The sequence below is a fragment of the Plutella xylostella genome, chromosome 20 (genome assembly GCF_932276165.1).
Source record: "Plutella xylostella chromosome 20, ilPluXylo3.1, whole genome shotgun sequence".
Taxonomy (NCBI): Eukaryota; Metazoa; Arthropoda; class Insecta; order Lepidoptera; family Plutellidae; genus Plutella; species Plutella xylostella.
The window spans coordinates 6458122-6482974 of NC_064000.1; the positions used below are offsets into that span (position 1 = coordinate 6458122).

The following is a 24853-nucleotide window of genomic DNA, read 5'->3' on the forward strand; positions in this document are numbered from 1 at the left end:
GCGCGCATACTGACCGCTGCCAGGCGTGTGGATACGTAACAAACTGTTCGCCAAACATCCTTTGATCTGGCAAGAAAAACCGACACCGATGCCGAACACTGCCAAACACAAACAGGCAAACAACGACAAACACCCATCCACACGTCAGTGTTTGCTGTTGACTGTTTGCCATTGTTCGCCAAGCGTGTGGATGGGGCTTTAGACAGCGAAAGCACCATCAGATAACATTTATTTTATCTGACTATAAAATAAGCCCTTAGTTATAGTTTTTTCCTACTGAAAATTTTAATCTTTGGGTTCAGGTTTTTTCATAATTACTTACCTTGACTTTTACTATTTCTTTCAGATCCTCTTTCTATTTCTCTTATAAGCATATTTAGAAGCTCGCTTATTACGTGGATTTCGTTTTGTGACCCTATTATTTTGAGACATATCCTTTCCGCTCTCTTTTTCATAGCTTTCAGCTCGTCGGTCCCAAATTTATTTACATTATGTTCTTCAATAAGCATGACTTCTCCAATGTCAATATCTGAGTCATCTCTATCTTCAGGTATCCCTGTATCTTCGACTTCATTTGTATCTCTTTTATATATATGATGGGCTGGCTTCTTTAAGTTAAGTTTACTGACTCGTTGATTGTTATCCAAGTTAAAGCTAAGTGCGTACGTTGGTTTACCTGCATCCTTTACAAGGATTGATTGTTCCGGCAGCGAACCTTTTGGGCCTTTTATTTGCAATTTATCATTCTTACGAAATATTTTAGTTGATAGATACTGTGTGAGTGGAATTTTAGAATGTAAAAATGATAGGCTATGATTTTTTTGGTACGTTTTTTGAGAAGCAGGAGCCTTTGAGACGAAAGCATCTAATGTATCACACACTCCTAATACAGCTAAATATGTTAATTCTAAAATCACTATAAAATGTTTCATAGCGTATGTAAAGTGGAATTTGTGATGAATACTAAGATTTTAAGGTTTATTGGATTTTCTTTTCATCTGATTACAATTTTCACTTGATTTACTTTACGATTATTGTGTGCTTTTATGAGTTAGGTAACATGATATGTTTTTATCGAATGAAAACCAAGCATTGCTTTATCTGTTGCCCACCTGTCGCCTTCATTATTACATTACACACTTACTATGTTTTCTAATTTTTGATCCTAAGGTATTTCCAGGAACACACTTAAACAACAAATCCTAAACCTTCTTAAGGTTAACAATAAAACAGCAGAACTGTCCTTAAAATATTCTCCCTAGTTTATAGGCGCAATCTTCTTGAACGTGGCTAGCTGCACGGCGATCTGGTGCAGGACCTGTTTGCCTGCTGGCGACTCCTGGTCGCCTGGTAGCGAATAAAAACCAGGTTGGATTTATCTGCTGCTACCATTACACTTTATTACTTCTAAACAGTGGAAATTCTTATGAATAAAACAACAAAAGAATTCTTAAATCTTATTATATTATGCTGTCCTAGTCTCTGGGCGCAATCTTCTTGAACGTGGCTAGCTGAACAGCAATCTGGTGCAGGATCTGCTTGCCCGCTGGTGACTCCTGGTCTCCTGGTAGCGCGCGGGACAGCCGCAGCGCGCGTCCGCACTCTCGCACGAAGTATTCCAGCTCGTGTTCTAGCTGCCCGTCGCCTGAAACAACAGAAGAATTAGAGGTTACCTACGTTACTTTATGTCCCTGCAGCTATAATCCTCCAAAATTGAAACTCAATAGAAAATATTTTTGATGATGACAAAAAATTGTCGTGAAATAGTCGTGTTAGCTAAAAAAATAGTCGTAGGTATCATACTTTCGGAGTTAGAGCTATATTTTATTATTGACTATTTTTTGAGACCTTAACCAAGTCGATAGGCCTTACCGTTAGTTCTGGAGAGACAAGTATAGCTATAACTCTGAAAGTATGATACGACAATTGTTTTGGCAACCACGACTATTTACGACTATTTCACGATAGTTTCTATTTAGTTTAAATTTTGGAGGATTATAGCTGGAGGGACATGTTAGGTACTTTCTAATAGATCTAATCAAATATTCCTGCGTTCTTGTTAAGTTTTAAAAATAAAGACAGCTTGAAATTAGATCCGCCCCCTATTACATTGGGACTAACATAACACTCTGGCGAAAAGTGGGTGCAGCAATGCACCTCTGCCTACCCCGCAAGGGAGTACATTAGTAATAAATTAATAATCTTACGCTGTGATCTGCGTTACTCCAGATTTGTGAAACCCTTATCATCATTAACGTACCCGACTAGAGGCTTGAAGTCATTCTGGAGTACTTATGGATTTCAATGAGGTAATAGGTTACAGTTTTCTTTACCGGTCACGTCCCGGCGACCCGTTGGTAAACCAGACACAATAGATTTTTAACTCTCATTTTCTGTCTCAGATTTCTCAGGATGTAATGGGTTAAATATGCACTATCGTACCGTTACAAATCTCTTTCTTCACGCCAAAACTATATACTGAACGGTTTTGAATGAAATTTGGTAAGTATGCAGATAGTCTAGACCTTGAGAAAGAACATAGGCTACTTTTTATCCCGGAATTCTGAATGAAAACTTTTTAAGGCGAAGCGAAGCTCGCAGGAACAGGTAGTAAACTATAAATCATCTCGTAATGGGAGGTTCTCAACCATAGACAAACAGCCATAGATTACAGACGACTTCATACTCAACACTTTTTACATACGCACTGCATTTTTTTTTATATCTAATAAGCATCTGCAGTGCTGTTGAGTATGAAGTCATCTATAATCTATGGTTGTTTGTCTATGGTTGAAAACCTCCCATTCCTCACCTTGTCCCATCCGCGATGAGGCGGGCTGCAGGCATTTGTTGGTGAGCCGGGCCAGCTGCGACTTCTCCGAGCTGAAGGCCTCGTCCAGGTCGAAGAGCTCCAGCGGCGGCGGCGGCGGCTCCCGGAACGTTGGGGGGAACACCTGGAAGTTATTGTCATCCACCAGTCAGATATTGGCAAAGTAGAAGGAAAGAGAAGGCCTGGAAGGAGAAAATTTACGTGGCTGTGCAACATCAAAGATTGGACCGGTGTAAATACCGTGGAAGAAATCTTTAAAAAAAAGCCAGGAATAGAGAGGGCTGCAAAGAGCTGACTGCCAACTTTCAATGATGGAGAGGCACTATAAGAAGAAGAAGTCAGATATTATACAGTGTAAGTACACTCATTAGGAATGAGTGTAGTGAGAGACGCTGGTGTCAAATTCAAATTCAAATGGTTTAATCGACGTAAAATTTTACAATTATTTGTCGATAGTCATCTACCACCATTTCACAAAGGCCCCGTCATTGAGAAGGAAAGAAATGGCGAAAGAAACTCCTCGAGCATCTTTTCAACTTTTTCCTTATAATCTATTACAATTTTTACTTATATCTAGTACCTACAATTTTACTTAAGTACCTATATCCATTTCATTTTTTCAATAGCCTTAGCTGAGGTGGACAAGACCACGCGTTTTTGTCGTTTAAATAATCATTTATACTATAGTAAGCTTTACTACATAATGTAGCTTTAACATAATGTTGTAACTGGTGTTGTGAAGAAGACATCATGGGCCACCAGTCGGTCACCAGTCTGCGCAACTTATGCAGTGTATTATTTTATCTTATGTGTCATATAATATTAGTGTAAAATACAAATAGGACGTGATGTAAGAGAAATATAGATTGAGGAGTTATTGCCTTAAATACCACCCAGAGTTGGATGGAGAATCATGCAACGCTATGGAAGAGTTGCGAATCGTTTTCAAAATTGAGTATCCTTCTGCGATGGCATTGCTCGACATGGTTGGTTGGCTGGAGAATGCTTCGCCAATAGCTTCACCGTATGTTATTTGCTCAACCAGCTCCGTTAACTCTACAATTTCATATTGAGGAAAAGGTTTCCCTTACGTGTACGCTGAGTTATTATTCTGTGGTGTAAAAGATAGTTTGTAAACTTACAGCAAGTTGCAGTGGTGGCAGTGGTGTTTCAAACTGGGGAGCGATTAGACGCAATGGCTCATGCTTGACTCCAAGCGGCTCATAAAGCCCTAGTACTTCTGGTACTGAAACGTTAAATAAATGATCCACATCAGTTGTGAAGCTGTTCCTTCAGCGTGATCCTGTTTTCCTACAACATGATACACAGTTTTCCCTTAAAAATCCAGAAATTGTATGTGAAAATTGGATAAATTTAAGCGTTCCGTTGTTCCTTTGTTGTTGGCAATAGAATGCAAATAGGTACCCTAACTTCTCCACTACACTCCAAGGTTACGTACGCGATTCGATTTCTGACTCATTATGTAATGAACTCGACTAGATCATGGATGATATCAGGGCCACAGAGATGCGCAAGGGATACCTCACTATAGTCAACCTAGTTACTTACAAGCAGCAAGGTTCAACGAGAACAGTTGCCATTTGAACAATGAGCGGGTGAATAGGCATGGAAAATTACAACAATATTTGGTTGGATGGTACCAGGGCCACAGAGGTTCGCAAGAAATGCGTCATTACCAAGGTACTTACAAGCAGCAAGGTTCAACGAGAACAGTTGCCATTTGAACAAGGCGTGCGGGTGCAGCCCGGAGAGGCGCGGGGGGGGCGCGCTGGCCGGCTCGGGGAGGGGCAGTTTGCTGAGGAATATCGTGTCGCCGAGGGTGCGGTATTCGTTGATCTGGGGAGTCACAAGGCGCTTTGATATCAGCTATGAAAAGAAAACATTCTAGGACTCCTGTGAAAATATAGTGCCGGTCAGCTGTCGTATAGTCGGTACATTTTATCGCATTGAGATAATAAGTCCTGGTTTATTTTGTCAAGAAAGAGTAGACCCTCAGGTCTGGTGACTTCTGAGCTATGGCCAATACTTTATTAGAAAGAATACGTAAGGTAGTTGGCAAGAAAATTACTTGCTGTTATTCATAGCATACACATTTATTCCAATTTTTCCCTAGGATTTTAAGTTGGTGTAGTTATTTATTATGTTTCATGGCAGTCATAAATAAATAGCAATGATAAAGTAAGGAAGCTCTTGGTCTATGGGAAGGTCACGTAAGTTGGATTCACTATAGTTTAGCCTCTAAAAATACCAGGAGCACAGCGAATCCAGAAGCTCAACTCACGTCAGGGTCATCCACGTCGATCGGATGCAGGTGCAGGTCGCCGATGCCACCGAGGTAGTTGAACACCAGCTCCCTGATCAGGTCGTTGCTCTCGCACTCGAGGTACTGATCCGCGAAGAAATGCCCGGAGCCTATCACGAACAGTTTCCCTGGAAATTGCATGATATCAGATTGATGTAGACCAAGAAGATAGCCGAGGATGGACGACACAGACAGAGATTATCATCATCAGCCATCAACTTACCTGTGTAAGATCATTGGTCCATCGGGCTCGAAGGTACTTTCCTTTAGAAAGACATATCTATCTTCTTCCATAGCAGTCCAGTGCTGGACGTAGACCTCTCCGAAAGCACGCCACTGGATGCGATCTATAGCTTTCTGCATCCAATCTTTACCATCCACCTTTAGCAAGTCGTGACCCCATCTAACCAGAGAGCGTTCTACACTACATTCCCAACAAACATTTTACCCTCAGTTACAGCTATTTTTATAACTTTAACCTGTATAACTGTGTTATAATTATCTCAGTTCTAACATAAAGCGATAGAGATGAGTTAACAAATGAAATTAGTGTTAACAGCAGGTTTAAGTGTTAAAATGGTATTAGTCAAAGCAATTATAATTAAGATGTTATAGGTTTAAACTGTTTCTAGAACCTAAAGCTATACAAGAGTGCTCACTGACACCTGTTAACACTTATGGTTGTTAAGTGGTTTCCTTTAATACTCATATAAATCTTTAGGTGTCATATTGAATTTAGGCTGCAGGAATTGGTTATAAAAGAGATTTTGTCAAGAGTGCAGTAAGACAAGACTCTTACAGTGTTGGAAAACTCAACAATGCAGTTTTAATCTTTAAGGTTAACTTAACTTACGCTTATTGCGTTAGGCAAGTAGACTGTAAAAGTAACGGTGTTAAGCAAGACTGTGCGGATCGACTAAGACTGCATAATACCCTTGGCTAAGGGTGTTCCCTCGAGGCTGAAATGTGCCTTGCGGAGGGTGAAAAGGGGGCCAAAAAGACCTACGCTAAAGTCGCCGCACTACCCCCTCCACCACCAAGACCAAACCACACTCTCATAATATCGTCCAGTGATCAAAACCAGACCGGGGACAATTTAATTGACCGGATAGCGGTCGCACTGGACACCAAGAAAACGGGAGCCAAGGTGGACAGAATTAGAAAGGCCAAAAACCAAAAAGTGGTCCTAAGCTGTGGAACAAGCGAGGATCTGAACCTCATCCACAAAAGGGTCCAAATGGACAAAGGCCTAAGGGTACAGGTGGCAAAGGCAGGGAATCCTCTAATTATAATAAAAGATGTCCTCAAGGTCCACACTGACGCAGAGATTGTGGAGCACCTCCTGGCGCAGAATAAGCAACTGCTCCAAGGCCAAGACCTCAAAGAATGCACTATGAAGGTGCGATACAGGAAAAAGGCACGCAACACCCATGAATGCCACCCGGTCCTGGAAGTTTCCCCGCTCGCCCACAAAAGGCTTATAGAGGCAGGGAAAGTCTACATAGGTCTTCAAAGGAGACCTGTGGCAGACCAATCCCCTCTCGTGCAATGCACGAAATGTCTCGGTTTCGGCCATACAAAGGCGATCTGTAGGGAAACAGAGGACCTCTGCAGCCATTGTGGAGGTAAACACACATGGGAGAAATGTCAGGTGCGACTGGACAGACTCCCGCCCACGTGCAAAAACTGCTCAGCGTCAGCCAATGGGGAGAGGAACGACCTGTCGCACAACGCGTTCAGTAGTGAGTGTCCCGAAAGAACAAAATGGGATGCTATAGCACGGTCGCGAATCTTTTACTGCTAAAGGCTCCACACAGATGCATAAATCATCCCCCCAAAGTTCGGACCAATACAACAACAATTTAAAAATGATCCAGGCAAATCTTCACAGGTCCAAACTGGCAACCACGGAACTATACCAGGTGGCGAAGGCGACGAATGTTTCAATAGCCCTTGTTCAAGAACCTTACGTGGGTAAACATGGCTACATGAAACAACAACCAGGAACACGCCTTATCCAGTGTACCCTTAACCGACAAAAACCAGTAAAGGCAGCCATCATCGTCTTCGGTGACCAGCTGGAGGTAATCCACGACCCACAGTTGGTCACGGAAACCGAGGCAGCAGCCATGGTGATCGGGGGGGGCACAAAACTGGGCCTGGTATCAGTCTACTTTGAGGGGGATCAGGAAATAGATCCGTATATTCAGAGGACAAAGACATTCTGTGGCAAATTGAACACGCGGAACCTTATTGTAGCAGGCGACGTTAATGCATGGAGTCACTGGTGGGGTAGCGTCTCGGAAAATGACAGAGGAGCGGCATACAGCTCATTCCTAACAGAAATGGACCTCCATATTCTCAACACAGGAGACACACCAACCTTCGAAACCTACAGAAATGGAAAAATCTGCAAAAGCAGGGTAGATGTTACCGCCTGCAGTACGTCCCTTCTGGGTAAGATCGAGGAGTGGAAAGTCGACGCAAATCTCATAACTTCAGACCACAATGCTATCACTTTCGCAATGCGCACGGGAAAGGCACTAGAACATCTCAAGCCAATCACAACGCGTATCTATAACACCAGAAAGGCGAACTGGTCGAAATTTGCGTCAAACCTGAAACTGCTCCTAGTTGAGAAAAACATTACAATTTCATCTGTTAAAGAGTGTGATAACCCAGAAGATCTTGAAAAGATGATCTCAGCGTATACTGAAGCCATCCATGCAGCCTGCGAAAAAACCATCCCAACCGCAGGAAAATGGAACGGGGAACTCAAACCCCCATGGTGGTCAAAGTCGCTTGAAGATCTAAAAAAAGATGTTCTGAGGAAAAAAAGGAGAATAAGGAATGCTGCTGCTTCCAGAATGCCTCACGTCATAGAAGAGTATCAAAAAGCCAAAGTAGAGTACTCCGAGCAAGCCGAGAAAGCCCAAACACAAAGTTGGAAGGAGTTCTGTACGACTCAGGAAAAAGAAAGCATGTGGGACAAAATCTACAGGGTCATAAAGAAAACCTCCGGCAAGCAGGAAGACATGCTTCTAAGAGACCCTGCGGGCAACACGTTATCCCCCCAAGAGTCGGCGGAACTCCTAGCCAAGACATTCTACCCAGATGACTCCGTAAGCACCGACCAACTATTCCATGCGGAACTGAGAGAAAAAACAAAGAACATACCCCAGGATCTTAAAGATGACGATCCACCATTTACTGCCGCAGAAATAGACCTCGTGCTACAAGCAATGAACGCAAAAAAAGCCCCCGGATCCGATGGCTTCACTGCCGATATCTGTGGCGCAGCCATTCAGTGCGATAGGGAGGTGTTCATGGCGATAGCCAATAAGTGCTTATCGTTTAAACATTTCCCATCCCAATGGAAAACGGCCCACGTGGTTATCTTGCGGAAAGCTGGCAAAGAGGACTATACACACCCAAAATCCTACAGACCAATAGGGTTACTCTCAGTTCTCGGAAAAATTGTTGAAAAACTAATGGTCAGTCGCCTCCAGTGGCATATCTTCCCGACGCTTAACATAAAACAGTACGGCTTCATGCCTCAGAGAGGAACCGAGGACGCCCTCTATGACCTCGTAGAACACCTAAGAGAGGGAATAAACAGTAAAAACATCGTCATTCTCATCTCCCTGGACATAGAGGGTGCTTTCGACAACGCATGGTGGCCCGCTTTAAAACATCAACTGACAAAGAAAAGGTGCCCACGAAATCTGTACGAGATGGTATGCTCTTATCTCAGTGACCGAAAAATCAAGGTCAATTACGCTCGTGCAGCATGTGAGAAGGGAACCACTAAAGGATGTGTCCAAGGCTCCATAGGAGGACCGACGTTCTGGAACATCATACTCGACTCACTGCTACACAAACTAGAGGCTGAGGGAGTGTATTGCCAAGCTTTCGCAGATGATGTGGCCCTTGTCTTCACAGGTCAAGCAGTAAACACCCTAGAGGAGTCAGCGAACAAAGTACTAAATGGAATAGTGGAATGGGGAACTCGGAACAAACTCAACTTCGCACCGCATAAGACCAACGCGATGCTACTAACAAAGAAGATGAAGTACGATCTACCCCAACTATCCATGGCTGGCACAAAAATTAATCTCGTAGAGGAAATAAAACTGCTGGGCCTCATCATAGACCGCAGGTTAACTTTTAAAGCTCATATTACCGCTCAGTGTAAAAAGGCAGCGGATATTTACAAACAGCTAGCGCGAGCGGCGAAAGTAACCTGGGGACTTAACGGTGAAATTGTGAGGACAATATACATCGCAGTAGTGGAGCCCATCATGACATACGCCGCAAGCGTCTGGTCGGAAGCCGTTGAACTGGAAATTAACAAAAAACAACTGTTCTCGCTGCAAAGAGGTTTCGCGCAGAAAATATGCAAAGCCTACCGAACAGTGTCGCTCACATCTGCACTGGCACTATCGGGATTGCTGCCTCTCGATCTCAGAATACAGGAGGCAGCAAATCTGTACAAATCCAAAAAACTTTTGTCAACCGACTACCTCCCGCCAGGCAAAGAGCTCGAACGGAAAGTAGGGTACCTGGACTTACCACATCCGTCCACACTTACCTCTACCAACTACGAGTTCTTTGAAAACACCAACCCGTTGCATACCGGTTCCCAAATCTTCACGGATGGAAGCAAGATAGAGGGAAAAGTCGGCGCCGCCCTAAGTTGGTGGGAGGATGGAAAAGAAAAACTGTCCGAGACTTTTGGTCTCCACCCGTCGTGCACGGTCTTCCAATCGGAACTTTATGCCCTTCATAGGGCAACAAGACTGGTGAGCTCTAGTACGGATAACAAAGTGAACATCTTGAGCGACTCGAGATCATCACTCGATCTGCTCCGAAATCCGAAACTGAGCCACCCCCTGGCAAGAAGCATAAAGGAAAACATTGCGAGGGTCGTGTGCGAGGGCAGGGAGATAAAAATGTTCTGGCTGAGGGCACACATTGGAACTGCCGGGAACGAAAGAGCCGATGAGCTCGCCAAAACGGCAGCTCTACAAAGCACCTCCCACGACTATGACAAAGTCCCCCTGTGCTATGTCAGGAAAAAGATCAGAGAGGAATCGGTCCGGAAATGGCAAGACCGATATGCGACATCCAGTACAGGAGCAGTCACGCGTAAATTCTTACCGGATGTCAACCAAGCTTACCGGATTACGCGAAGTGCCAAACTGACCCCTGCTCACGTACAAATGCTGACTGGACATGGGGGGATAGGAGAGTATTTGTACAGATTTAAACTCAAAGAAAGCCCAGAATGTGAATGCGACCCCAATATCATTGAATCGGTCTGGCATATAATTCTCGACTGCCCCCGTTTCCTTGCTGCAAGACAAGATCTGGAGACATTGATAGACAGGAATTTGGTGGAGTCAGAATTAAAAGATATTCTGGCAGACACCAAGCATAGACCTCATTTTCTATCTTATTCAGATCGTGTCTTCAGAGTAGCAGCCAGGAGAAACAGCACCATACCCCGCCCCGACCCGCAATCAATACCAGTATATCAAGCCTCAGTCACAACCATCACAGCACCACCACAAGCAACTCCTAAAGAAACAGCAACACATCAGCTGTTGGATTGTGGAGAAAAAGGAGAAGCTAGACTAAGACTCCGAAGCGTGGCTCTGTTCATGGACGGAAGCAGTGAAAGACTCGGCATCAGCTTCTGTATCTCAGGGGCGCGAAAGAGCGTGGCCATATCACCCGGCCTAGCCTCTCTCCTAAATGGGAGCACATCGAAGGCTACCATGAAGCGTAAAGCCTACGACGCATTGCCAGTAACCCTAATGGGAAATCAGCCCTGCAGACTAGTGCGATGGCGTAACAAGACCATCGCACTATTCGAGTGGGCCGAGGACACCCCGTTCGTTCAGGCATGCTCATGGCTCAGTAAGCTTGGAGAGATAGCGCTAGACAGTAACGTCCCCAGGATAATAAGCGTAGACGCAATGGTGATCGAGTATAGGAAAGGCGAAATTGTTGACCAGCTGGGTTGCCTAAAAGCCTCAAAACATCATGAAATAGTGGTGTACGAGGACAGAGGCGAAGATCTAAGCTTTCTCAAAGGTCATATACTTGCGAGGGGCATTGACAACTGCCACCAACAAGCCGAATACTTGGTCACCGGATCTGAACGCCTACAGGAGAGGATGACCGCTGGGGCTGTCGCCGCTTCAGAACAACGGAACATGGAAAGGAGGATGCACAATTTAACATCGCAAGGGCGTGTCCAAGGGTTCCTCCAGGCTTTTAAAGCAGCTGCCTCAAGCCTTATAGGAAAACCACAGAGGACACCCGAGAGGCGCCAAATCTCCAGAGAACCTAAAACTGGAAAAAGGCTTGCCCAGAGGAAAATTACTCGAGCGGATATGGGCCAGGTGGTCCCACCGAAGCTGAAAACAGCTACCACCTCAAACGACCATCTAGAGAATGCCGCCATCGAATTTATGGCAATTACAACCGCCACAAAGCAGGTAAATCTCTTGTCCTGCAAAACGATCATGCAGACCTACAGGCAAGAGAACGAAAGCCGGCTAAAAGTTTTACTCGAGGAGGCCGAAGCCTGCATATACGATAACAGTAGTTGCCAAGTCCTCAGAGGCAAAATGACTGGAGCGTATATGGCGGCTTATAGCGAGGAATGCGGATTCGTGCCCTGGGAACGCAACATCCCGAAACTCACTCTCCCACACAACAACCAAATGGTGGTCGTAGCTCAGTGTACCAGGATTATGCTAGAGGACAAAATCCTAGCAAAAGCGGAAACCATTAACGCTACCTGGAATAGCTGGACGATGCCCACCATCGCTTGGGTGAACGGGGTACCTGGATGTGGGAAGACAACCTGGGTGGTAAATAACTTCGATGTGAGCAAAGACACCATTATCACCACGACAACTGAGGCGGCCGTCGATATACGAAACAGGCTAGCGCATAGGATCGGGGACATGGTTAGAACTAGGGTACGTACGATGGCATCAGTCCTAGTAAACGGCTTTAGAGAACATGTCGGATGCCAACGCCTGATAATTGACGAGGCCCTGATGAACCATTTCGGGGCAATCGTAATTGCCGCCCGCCTGTCCCGTGCCAGTGATATTGCTCTAATCGGAGACATCAACCAGCTACCGTACATAGACAGAGAGAACCTATTCGAACTAAGGTACAGTCGCCCAACACTGGTAGCAAACATCACCCAGGAGCTGTTGTGCTCATACAGAAACCCCATGGATGTTGCATACGCCCTAAGAGAAGTATACTCAGGCATATACGCAGCCACAACGCGTATCCAATCCCTGCAGCTGAAAAGGTTTACAGACGCAGCAATTCCAAAATCCCAAACCAACACTCTATTCCTGACGCATACACAGGAAGAAAAAGAGACCCTGACCAGCCAAGGGTTTGGAGAAGGAACGGGATCACGCGTCTTAACCATACACGAAGCACAGGGATTGACGTACGAATCCGTCATTATCATAAAAACAAAAGATAAAATAAAGTTGCACGATAGCATACCTCACGCAGTAGTGGCGCTGTCGAGGCACACCTCCGCCTGCACCTACTATGCGGATGACACCGAGGACGCTATCGGCAACCTCGCTAAAACGGCAATAACAGCACCGAAGAAACGGATCCTCGAGTACAACCTAAAGATGGCAATAAAAAATCGGGACAAAGAGGTCGTTGCCCAGCAATCAAGGCTTTTGGCAACGCAAAATGGAGCGGAATAGGAGAATTTTGATTTTAATTTTATATTGACGGCCAAACCGTATTGCATGTATTTTATAGTTTTGTTATGTATAGTATATAGCATGTATTGTATAGTTTTGATATGTAGGTATTGTATAGTATATCATGAATTAATATTATCTGTATAAGAACTAACCAATAAAATTAAGATAGTTTTAAGAACACTGTCACACATTAACACCAGGCAAAACAACAGCGATGACAAAAGGAGTGTGTGGCCACTGACAGGCGTCTGTTAAGTTCTCTGAAGACAGCTGACACTGGCCCTACCCTTCAAATGTTTGTTGCCATTATAATTGTAAGTGTGACTGTGTGAAACAAAGAAAAAAAAAATAAAAAAAAAAAAAAAAAAAAAACAAGAAATGCACAACTGGGGGTTTTTAGTCGGTTAAAGGCCGACACTACCTGGGTCCCCTTCCCAGGTGTCTGTGTAGATTTTCCTCCAGGAGTGCAAAAAAAAAAAAAAATATTAATAATATATAGGTATATATATATATAAAAGATAAAATATATATATTATAAGCTTCCACATTGAGTAGTGAGTAGTTAAAAGATGAAGACAAAAAACAACCAAACTCTCACAATATATTGATCTCTCAAAAAGGCACGGACATAAAGTCTGTGGAGTGATAATAAAATCTTAAAAAAAAAAAAAAAAAAAAAAAAAAAAAAAAAAAAAGGGTGTTCTATTTCAAAAAGTGTAATAGATGACTTAGGTGAGTCTATATGTCTTAAATGTAAGTTCGCCATTTGCATTGGCGACCTAACCTATAAATTTCTGGGATAAACAATATTTTGCTTTAAAATACTTACTTATTTATGTGAATTTTGTCATTCCAGTCATGCCAATCGATTTATGAAACTAATGGACATACAGAAAGGATACAAAAAAATACAAAATTGAGTCGTCTATTTTATATTTACTTATGTTTCATTTGAAATCCTTAATAAATTCGGAGCGCATTAAAATTGAGGTGGGAAATATGGTATACATTACAGTAAAATTACAATGGCATGTTATTTTCAATTCACAAAACATGTTAAGTCAAGTTAATATATTATATTTACTGTTATTTAGTAATGATCAATACTGTCACTCTAATAATGTCGCGTATGATTGCTGTTGACACTATTATTTTCAAAGACATACCTACAACTTGTATGGTAAAAGTATATTCGAAAAACGGTAACATACTCACTTAACCCTTTTTTACCAAACAAATAAGAGTCAGGGAGACAAATAACCATTCTACAACTACAACTATACCGGTAAAAGTTCTAGCTGAGAGTGATTAAACGCTCTTATATAGTAACTTTAGCACTTCAATGACACCATACTACAGGCTTTCTATAACTTAAACACTTCAATGACACCGTTTTACAGCCTTTCTAAAGCCTTTACTCTCAAAATCGTGGGCCTCTTTCGTGGTTATAAGTGAGTTAGAGCACTCTCCTACACTCTTATACAGCTATGTCTTAACACTTTAATTTTCGAATGGAACCATTATACAAGTTATATGAGAGTTTTTTTAACGCTACGATGTTAGTTGGGTTTGTCTAGTCTATCAAACAGCTGGAACGCTCACCACCGCTCCTCTCGCTGGTGTAGTCCATAAGAACAACTGCCCATCTTCTTCTTCAGCCAATAGCAGTCCACTGCTGGATTTAGACCTGTCCCAAAGCACATCACTGGATTCTATCTACATCTTTTCGCATCCAATGGATGTGATCTATAGCTTTCTGCTTTACAAGCCACCTTTCGCAAGTCGTGACCCCATCTAACTAGAGAGCGTTCTACACTACATTTGTCTAGTTTATCAAACGGCTGGAACCCTGACCTCCACTCTTCTCGCTGGTGTAGACGGCAGCCACGGGCCTCTTGACCGGGTAGCAGACGTCGCTACTCGACAGCAGGGCCACCGCCGGCTTCTTCACCGTCAGGGTGGCTCCGTACGGGTAGACGAAGTTTGGGGTGGCCGGCTCTTCCCTGGGAATTCGGCAGGATTTAGGGGTTGAAAAAAATGGAAATTCGGCAGGATTTAGGGGTTGAACAAAACTCGAGGTAAGTAATTTTAGAAAAAAAGGACCTAAGCTGAATGTGCCAATGTATGACGGTGTAGGAAACTTACATATCTGGATTCAGCACATCTAGATATTTGAACCCACCAAACCGCAGTTGACCAGCGTGGTGGGAAATTGACCGACCTTACGAAGTCAGTTTAGACATTGGGGATATGCACCAATGTACCCCTATTATTATTATTAAACTCTTTATTGAACAAAATAAATTGTTACAAAGGCGAACTTAATGCTAGCAGCATTTTCTACCAGTTAACCTTTGGTGATGTTGAAAAAGTGATTGGTAGTGCTTACGATAGAAGATGGTCTAAATTGAGTACCTAACCAAAATGTTAATATAACTATACCTATACAATATAAGTAAATAATTATATACATGATACATACATACATACATTACATACATACACATATACATACATAAACTTAAAATTACTATCATCATCATCGCATAGATAGGGATCAGTTAAGCTGAATGTTCTGCTCTTGGAGGTAGTGGAGACGAACTTTAGATTTAAAAAGATATGCCTATGATACCTACGTAAATTTATTGAAAATGAGCTTACAAGTAATCATCAGACTCGCTGCTGTAGTTGGGCATTTTCATGATCATTTTCTGGAAGGATCTGTTCAGGACTCCGTTCGATATGTGGCACTCCTTCGGGTGATAGAATTTATGATATTTCGCCCGGACCACACAATCTGAAAGCAGGCAAATATTATGTAGGTATATTAACCAACCAGATTTCGTTATACAGGTACATTACAGCATTTGAACCTTTGGATGTTATAAGTTTGACCTTGACTAGTATAGTAAGTAACTAGTCTAAAAGCGCTTGAAGCCTATAGCGGCTAGTGTTTAGGATATCTCGCGCCTACTTACCAGCTTATCAGCATCGCTTCGCTTGCCTCCTTAGGGGTTTTGGAAATGCCAATTTTTATTTGCACTGCCTCTCTTTGCTCACCTATTTACTTTTAAGAAATGTGGGTAAGTTTGGAACGTGCCAGTTAAGTTTGTATTGCCTCGCTTCGCTCGGTTCTCTAAGCTTCAGGGTATGCAGGATTTAGATGTATGGCCACGCTTCGCTCGGCTTTAGGGAACCCCGGATATGTTTGCGGTGCCTCGCTCCGCTCGGTACACTAAGTTTTAAGAAATACGGGGTTGGTGGGTATGGCCTCGCTTCGCTCGGCTCTTTAGGGTTTAGAACATGCCGATAAGGTTAAGCATATATTAGGGAATGCTAGGTTGAGATATTGGCCTCGCTTTGCTCGGCTCTTTAAGGTTTAAGAAATACCGGTTAAGTATGTATTGCCTCGATTCGCTTGGCTCCCAAGGGTTTAGGAATGCGAGGTTGGTTTATATGGCCTCGCTTGGCTCGGCTCTTTACGGATTAGGAACCTACCAGTTAAGTTTGTGTTGCCTCGCTTCGCTCGGTTCTCAAACCTTGAGGCTTGAGAGTATTCAGGGTTGAGATTGAGATATATGGCCTCGCTTCGCTCGCCACTTTACACTTTAGGGAATCCCGGTTATGTTTGTGCTGCGGTTTTTTAAGGGGTTAATTAAGTTATAACTTAACTTGCTAAATATCTAACCCACCATTGTTAACAACAATCCCGTACTCCTCCAGCAGGAAGTTTATATTGGTGTTGATGGCCTCCTCGCCGCCGTCAGACATGGCCGCCAGCACGCCGCCCCCGCGCTGCAGCAGCGCCCTCATGCTGGCCAGCTCCTCGTCGGAGTACACCCCCTGGGGACCCGCTATGACAAGGATTTTCACATCGGCTAGGACGGCTTCGGATATCGGGTCGCGGTTGCTGGAATCATTAGGTACGTTAAGGTGGCGATGTGATCTTAACTGTATTACCACAAAAAAACTTTAAACATTGTTTTGTTACAAGTGTTAAAAAGTGGCGCGGTGAGAGTGCCACCTAGCGGTAAGTAGCTGCACTAAGTCCGCGCCATACAATTTTGCTTTAGGTTTCACTGCTTCATTTATATTTAAAACCTCACACTAAGCCCATTGATGCCCTTAAGCCTAAAGTTTAAGTCAATGCCTAAGTTATAAATACTCACATCATAACCTTCCATGTAGACTTGAGTTTTCTGTGCAATACTTTGTACGTTTCATTTATTTTGAACATTTCATTTTTGGATACATCGAACAGTATCGTGTTTACTACCGACTTCATGATTCACTATTTTTTATCTTTCTCTACTTTATCGAAAACTGCAAAGTTTTCTAAACTTTTCAATGACGTGTCATTGTTTGTTTGTTGTTGTTATTGGTTGCTAGGAAACGATCCTATCATCGCAGCTTGTTCTGTGTTTAGCTGATGCTCTGAAGAATGAATCGTTAAGGGAACAAGGGACTCAGAATAATTATTAAACTAGAGTTCAAACATTCCAGCTCCAAATGAAAGCGAAGGGGTTGAATGATCCCAATGCATTTACAAAATGAAGAGGCTTGGAGTTTTTAAATCAACAATAAAATTATATATATATTATTATATTACTATACGATACGGGTACGTTTGGTCAGTGGTACCACGTGGTGCCCTTTCATTTTAGAATATCTACTCAAATAGTTGTAAAATAAAAGGATGGCATAATTTCAAATAATATATTTTTATTTACAATTTCAGATAATCTTAACTCTGATCAAATTCGTCATATTCCTAGAATATGCTAAAACTTTTAATTAAACTAGAATTTAAAACTAATCTATTTACAATTTTGCCAATATTCTTATATTCTGAAACATGTTTAAATATTGCTAAGCTTATTGATAAGCTATTTTGAACTATATCTGTTTAAATGTGAAATGTACTAAGTTATACTGATAATAACAGAAATTATGCTGACTAATTAAATAAAATCATATATCAAAATACTTGTGCTTAATAATAACAGGAACATGATTAAAAACGGAATACAAAAATCGGTTGAAGTTTGTAGAAATGGAAAACAAAAACCAGAGTAAGAAATTGGATACCACAATCATTACAGTAAAATTTCGCTAAAATAATAAAAATAAATCTGTACATTGTATAGAATATATAAAACTTATATAGTAGGAATGGACTGGTAGAAAATTTGATAGAAATTTCTACAATAATGTACCTATTTACAAAAGTTTTTTTTCTTACATTTTGAGCTAACTTTGAGCTTTTAAAACTAAACGATTACTGTATTTCAAATGTAAATTACTCATGGCAAATTATAACAATAATATTGCTGAGACTTGACAATTATAGCCCCTTTACAATGTGGCTGAAAAACTTAAAAATACTTGAAAATGTACTTCGTAAGAACTTCCATGTCTTTTGTTTGGCAGTTAGACTTTATGCAGGCTTACTATGACCAAAGGGTGCATAAAATCGCAAGAGTTGCAATTCAAATAACACCTCAAAATGTTTTGCAGGACAATCAAGACTGACAACCATACAGTCATGTCTTACGCAATCTAAAGCTTCCAACCAACCCCAAAGTCGGTACCAGGGGTGCATGAAATCATAAGAAGCCTAGGTCCAGCGGGTTATACAGCGTCGCGATGTCGGTATAGCCGGATATCCTCCAAAATTCGCAGTTCCTTACACACTCTAAAGCTCCCAACTACCTCCGAAGTTACCAGGGGTGCATGAAATCATAAGTGGCCTAGATCAATCGCGTTATACAGCGCTGCGATGTCTGTATGGCTGGATATCCTCCAAAATTCGTAGTTGTTTACTTTACACCTCCCAAACACCTCCAAAGTTACCAGGAGTGCATGAAATCATAAGAAGCCTAGATCGATAAAGAGCCGCGATGTCGGAATGGCAGGATATCCTCCAAAATTTGTAGTTCTCTCTAAATCTCCCAACCACCTCCAATGTTACCAGGGGTGCATGAAATCATAAGAAGCCTAGATCAATCGCGTTATACAGCGCGGCGATGTTAGAATGGCCGGATAACCTCCAAAATTCGAAATTCTTTGCGCAATATAAATCTCCCAACCACCTCCAAAGTTACCAGGGGTGCATGAAATCATAAGAAGCCTAGATCAAACGCACTATACAGTGCCGTAATGTCGCTATATCCTCCAAAATTCGTAGCTCTTTACGCACTCTAAATCTCCCAACCACCTCCAAAGTTACCAGGGGTGCATGAAATCATAAGCCTAGATCGAGCCCGTTGTAAAGAGCCGCGATGTCGGAATGGCAGGATATTCTCCAAAATTCCTAGTTCTTTACGCATTTTACACCTCCCAGTCACCTCCAAAGTTACCAGGGGTGCATGAAATCATAAGAAGCCTAGATCGAGCGCGTTGTAAAGAGCCGCGATGTCGGAATGGCTGGATATCCTCCAGAAGGGGTAGTTCTTTGCCTTGGCCGCCGCCTCCTCGTCTTGTCCGTCGCCTATGACCACGTAGGTGCATCGCTCGCCGAACCGCTGCTTTATCTTCTCGAAGCATGTCTCTTTGCCTGTTGTAGAATATATTAAAATTATAAAGGGAAATTTAAAAAATATGCGTGAATTTTTTTATTTATCAAGAGTTAGGGTTTGGTTTCGTGTGAAAACGGATATTGGCTTAGCTGGTGATTTGGCAAAATCAATTAACTTCTCTAATGCTGAGTTGTAGAATGGAACTTTAAGCTATTGTCGACCTTAAATTTACTTATCGCTGCCTTGCTTTGACAGCAAGTATCCAGACAGAAAGAGACATACATAGTTTTAATGAAAACATTAGCGTCAAATTCCTTTCTGCAACTGATACGAATACTACTATTTATATGAATACGATACTATCAGCTATAGACTCATTTTGCTCACATTTGACTTTTCAAAATATTATATATTTTTTAATGTGGATGTGGCAGACAGTATCTACCCTTTATGCAACATCCTGTATAATATCATACCAGTTTTAGTAGCAGAGTAGATGTTCTCGATAGGGAACACGCCGCCCAGCCCGAACAGCAGCACCTTGGCCAGCGCCGGCACCAGCTGCGTCGTCGTCACCAGCACGTTCACGCAGTTCTCTCTGCAATAAGAAATAATAAATTTATTGGGTAACTTCAGTAAGTAAAAAAGGTTGACTGGAAGAAATCGCGTTTAGGCGATAAGTCCGCCTTTGTATATATATACTTGTATTGTTTTTTCTTGTACTTTTACTTTAAACTATGTAATTTGTGTATACAATAAAGTGTTTAAATAAATAAAAATAACAATGATATAGATTCACAATGACATGTTTTGTTAAATAGATTTGAGTTATTATTATGGTTCGCGTCGAAAATCAATCACTAGGTGAGCAATACAATGAGGTAGGCAATAAAATAATAACGTTAGTTACAGCATAAAAATATGGTAAGGTTGTCTGGCAGACATCGCTTTTAGAGATAAGACCGCCTTTTGTACAGTAATTAAGTTGCAACTTGTTGATTTTATTATTCTTTGTTGGTGTGCAAATAAAGTGTATTATATCTATCTATCAAAATTTTCATTTTAACCCCCAACGAAAAAGAGGGAAGTTAGAGTATAGTTTGACGTGTCTGTGTACCCTGCTTGTTGTAGCGTAGCTCCCAAACGTCTGAACCTATATTTTTTTGGGCCATAGAGTGTTCTTAGCCACATTTTATGAAAATAGGCTTAGCCATTCAAAGGTTATGCGAATTTCAGTGTTGAATGTCGGGGGATTAGAAGGATAAAAATTAGTTGTGAGATCTATATCAACATACTCCGCGTTGGTTAAATTGTGACTAAATCCTATTGGTGATTTACCGAGGATGGTAACCGTTATAATTTGTACACTTATACCATAATCAGCCATTATTGAAGCGCCTAATAAATGTATATACCTACCTATTATGAAGAAGACTAATTGTAATAAATATAATCTAACTCCTTACCTAGAGTTGATCATGTTGAGGCATTTACAGGCCAGGGTGAGCCAGTTATCAGTGGCCTGCTCCAGCTCTGCTCTCAGTTGCAGCCATTGTTCACGCTTGGCTGGTCCCAGTAGGCCTCCCACACTGTAAACAATAAATAAATAACGTTAAAATTATTGTGGAGGTATGCTATTCCTGGTGTGCTTGCAGCGAATTTGAAAGTTACTCGGAAAGCTAATAGGCCTAGCCGTAAATTGATATAAAGTTTCAAGCTAATTTGCATCGAATTGCTTTTTAGTAAGATTGTTAATTATTCATAATTACCAATTTTTTTACACTAAGGGAACATAGCTCAATGTTGGGATTATTTGCGCTGGGGTGGCAAGCATACACATTTGACTGTACAAACAACTCTATCAAACTCACCTATTCCTATGATTATTATACGTGTCCTTGATCTTCCTGTATCTAAAAGCCAGTTTCCTCATCCAGTCGACGCCGCCGCGCACACCAGGCGCGCATAGCCCGGTAGAAGGCGCGGCGCCCGCGTGGAAGCCGTCGCTAGCGAAGTTGTAGGCCGAGAGGTCTTGCCCGTTGTCGTCGGCCGCCACCGCGTCAATGTGCTCCTGGTCGCATTCCTGAAAGACAAATTAGTTTATTGCTCATTCCTGTTTTTAGAGTTTGGTTATAAAGCAACCCTTATAGAATCACTTTGTGATTTGATTGATAATAATATTGATAGGTAGGTATGCTTACCTCAACATCGTTGAAGAAGAAATGTGTATCTGATAAGCTGAATATCATTTCCTCCATCCGAAATCCTAGTTGAACTATTTGATGTGTATCCTGTAAATAAATAACACAATACAAATTACTTTGGTGCAAACATAGTTTTTTTAAATGGGGTTATAATAAGACAGATTACCAAGGGTCATCATTATAATATTACAAAGAGGGAATTCTATGGAGACGTAAAACAGACTGCTGTTTGGATATGACACTAATGTAAGCAATGCACGCATTCCCACTCCTGCCTAAAGTGAGATGAGATGCCTTTCACAGTAATAATATAGTTATAACTCAACTGGTTGTATTTTTTTTGCCCATTTACCTTATTATACTTAGTAGCGTAGGTGCCGGTGAGCAGGGAGTGGAAGATGATGATGGTTTCATCCAGGTCCCACACAAACACTCGCTCGGTGGACGGCTCTGGGACGTGCTGTGCCGGAGACGAGCTTGTGTTCCGTGTCCGCCCCCGACCCCGTGTTCTGCTTACTGTGCTTTCACTGGAATAGGAAATGTTTTATGTTGATTGCGTGCGTAGTGTTGTACTAATAAAGGCTACATAAACTATTAACATGATGAGTTTATGACTGAAAGATATAAAAAAATTAGGCAGATATCAGTGAGTGAATTATTGCATTTTTTTTATCAAGATTACACTATGTTTGTTAAAAGTTGCGTTTAAATTATAAAAAAGGCAAATGATGTTTAATAAAAGATGCTTACCCTGAATTCTCTCGACACCTTCGGCTCGCTGCGTGAATTTCATTCTTCAGCGGCGAAAGTGGACTCGTGTCGTTTAACGATGGCAGAATAGATGATGGCGACTCTGAAATTATGTTTGATTCTTTAGCACGCATTCAGTAACATTTTAAACTTAGTAGGTACTTTATCATCATCAAGAACTAAAAATATATTAATTGCTGAACCATTGTTGCTGTGCGTTTTTTAAGTCATGTTTACTTAGAAGTATTCAAATTATGATAAGAAATGTAAGAAGCTCTGTAAAGCAAAGAATATTCTACCATTTTCAGTGTCTGTATCTGACCAGCCATCGGAGTAGATATCATCGTAACTATCGTACTGGCGCTCAGCATCACGACTCTCCGTCCTCTTCCGTTTGTTCGGTTGGTATCCGTCGTTCTCTTTATTCATATTATCGAAATATTCTCACAAAACAAGGAATGGAATCAATCACAACTTTACTGTGATGTTTTCATGGAATGCCGAAGTTAATAACTGTTTTTGAGCACACAGTTTCAAAGCACAACCTAAGATAGCCTTTTCTTATACTATATAATGAGCAGTTCATGTAAACTGTAGTAGAATTTAATTAAATTCGTAATAAAGCTTCGCTGTATTTGTTTTGTTTTGAGGAAAGTGAATGAATGACATGAGATCTGTCATTCATAAAATGTCTTGTGGCCAACGTTTGAGATTAATCCAACCCTATTCCTTAAAAAATGCGTTTCAAATCTCAACGTTGTTCAGAAATATTTTGACGTTCAACTCAACTGTATGGTGAAGCGTTCTCCTCTATGATTTGTTCAAATTTTCCAAACAAATAATCTCAGAATAATAACTTCAAATAAATACCTGAAAGAGTGGCTCCTAAGTGATATGAGGTGTGCCCGGCGCTGCCGCTGCTGCTGGGTGAGCTGACGTAGGGCGAGTAGCTCGGCGTGGCGTAGTAGCCGCCGTACTGCGCCATGTTGTAGTCGTAGCCGGCCGCATAGTTGCTATAGTTCTGCAATGTTTTTGAAAATAAATGAAATTTGTAGGGTTACGCATAAATTAAAAGGAGGATAATGGTACTGGTAATATTGAGTGATTTGGGCATTGAGTGCGAGTTATTTCACTGTTCGAGAAGTCGGTATGTTAAGTAATTTTATGGTGATTGTTTTTATAATTTTAAATTGAAGTATGCTGGAATTTGAGACACTAATTTGAATATTTTTAATTTTACTGCTCTCGTTAATTTAATAAAAAATAATTAAACATCGGCTCTTCGACGATTTTATGACGTCATTCGCTACCATGCAGCCGCTGACGTCATCAAGATCGTAACTCTGTGAATATTTACACTTTAGATTGACAGAAGTGACATTTAACAATGGGAGCTAACGCGTGTGAATTTGCCGCTAGGGGCGCTGGTGTTGACTTAGGTCAAGTGACATTTTACTTTTCATATAATTTGTTTGGCGGGCTTCGTGATAAATTATATTTTCGTTCATTTCCCTGTTGAAAAGTGATCTCTTTTCGCGAAATTATCGCAAATATGGATTATGTGCACGCTTTGAAATCTGAATTAAGGAAAAGAGGCGCATAAATAAGCGGTCTCAAAGAGCAGCTAATTCAGAGGTTAGTTTGTTTACTGTTTACAAACTTATTTTTTACGAAATGAATGCTTGTTTGCTTTGGTAACAGCTATGTTTTTTTCTTTTTACAGACACCAAGACTATGACCGTAACAGGAACTTGGTTGGAAACGTAGAGGACAGCATCATACAACAAAATGATAGTGTATACTGTTGAGTGGCCTTCAGAAACTTTGTATAGCAGTGTGAACACTAAAAATGAAACTCCAGATCTAGATATTGTCACCAATGAGTAACTACTTTGGAATTTATGTACAGTGTACATACCATCGCTCTTACGGTGAATGAAAATATCGTGATAAAACCTGCATATCTAGATTTTCGAACCCACCAACCTGCAGAGGACCAGCGTGGTAGGAAATGGTCCAAGCTTAGGAGTGGAGTTTAGACCTTAAGGCGATATGCACAAAGGCTTCATTCTAGTGAGCCAGGTGCAGGTACTGACACCCCCACAAATAATAGAATACTTAGTATACTATACTACCATTATTTAGTTTCAACTAACAACTCAACCAGCATTCATTGTGTGGATTACTAATGTGTTATATTTTTTGTATAGCAGTGTGTTTAAACGGAAATGATAAATAAAAGTTAAATCAGTGTGTACCTAATTCTTTTATTTTTATTGTATTTATTAAATGCCTAATCCTTATTTACATAATGTTCTTTCTGAAATTGGTTATAATGATTTTCACAAACACGAGATTGTCGGATAATAGTTATTTCACAAGCCACTGTTTTAGAACTGTTTTATCACTTGGTAACATATGTCCTCCTTTTCTTTCCGAACATAACGGATCTGCACAACATT

The 24853-nt window shown here is 41.4% G+C and overlaps 2 protein-coding genes across 2 annotated transcripts in view; both read right to left on the bottom strand.

The window, feature by feature from the left end:
• Positions 1 to 1444: 1444 nt before the first annotated feature.
• On the bottom strand, positions 1445 to 17304 carry LOC105380793 (intraflagellar transport protein 52 homolog). Its single transcript, XM_048628210.1, has 9 exons — positions 17089 to 17304; positions 16612 to 16829; positions 15581 to 15716; positions 14774 to 14922; positions 5133 to 5281; positions 4540 to 4687; positions 3973 to 4076; positions 2813 to 2954; positions 1445 to 1645 (listed from the first exon to the last, which is right to left on the bottom strand). The coding sequence occupies exons 1-9, from the start codon at positions 17202 to 17204 to the stop codon at positions 1476 to 1478; spliced, it is 1332 nt and encodes a 443-aa protein (XP_048484167.1). The 5' UTR covers positions 17205 to 17304; the 3' UTR covers positions 1445 to 1475.
• Positions 17305 to 19035: 1731 nt separating this feature from the next.
• LOC105380791 (eyes absent homolog 2) overlaps positions 19036 to 24853 on the bottom strand; it is a 31388-nt gene continuing 25570 nt past the window's right edge. Inside the window, exons 8-16 of the mRNA XM_048628209.1 lie at positions 23262 to 23412; positions 22392 to 22494; positions 21994 to 22168; positions 21639 to 21728; positions 21309 to 21520; positions 20904 to 21026; positions 19914 to 20035; positions 19267 to 19475; positions 19036 to 19136 (exon numbers count right to left, since the gene is read on the bottom strand). Of these exons, the coding sequence (XP_048484166.1) occupies positions 19294 to 19475; positions 19914 to 20035; positions 20904 to 21026; positions 21309 to 21520; positions 21639 to 21728; positions 21994 to 22168; positions 22392 to 22494; positions 23262 to 23412 (1158 nt within the window). The 3' untranslated portion in view covers positions 19036 to 19136; positions 19267 to 19293. The remainder of the gene's footprint in view (positions 19137 to 19266; positions 19476 to 19913; positions 20036 to 20903; positions 21027 to 21308; positions 21521 to 21638; positions 21729 to 21993; positions 22169 to 22391; positions 22495 to 23261; positions 23413 to 24853) is intronic.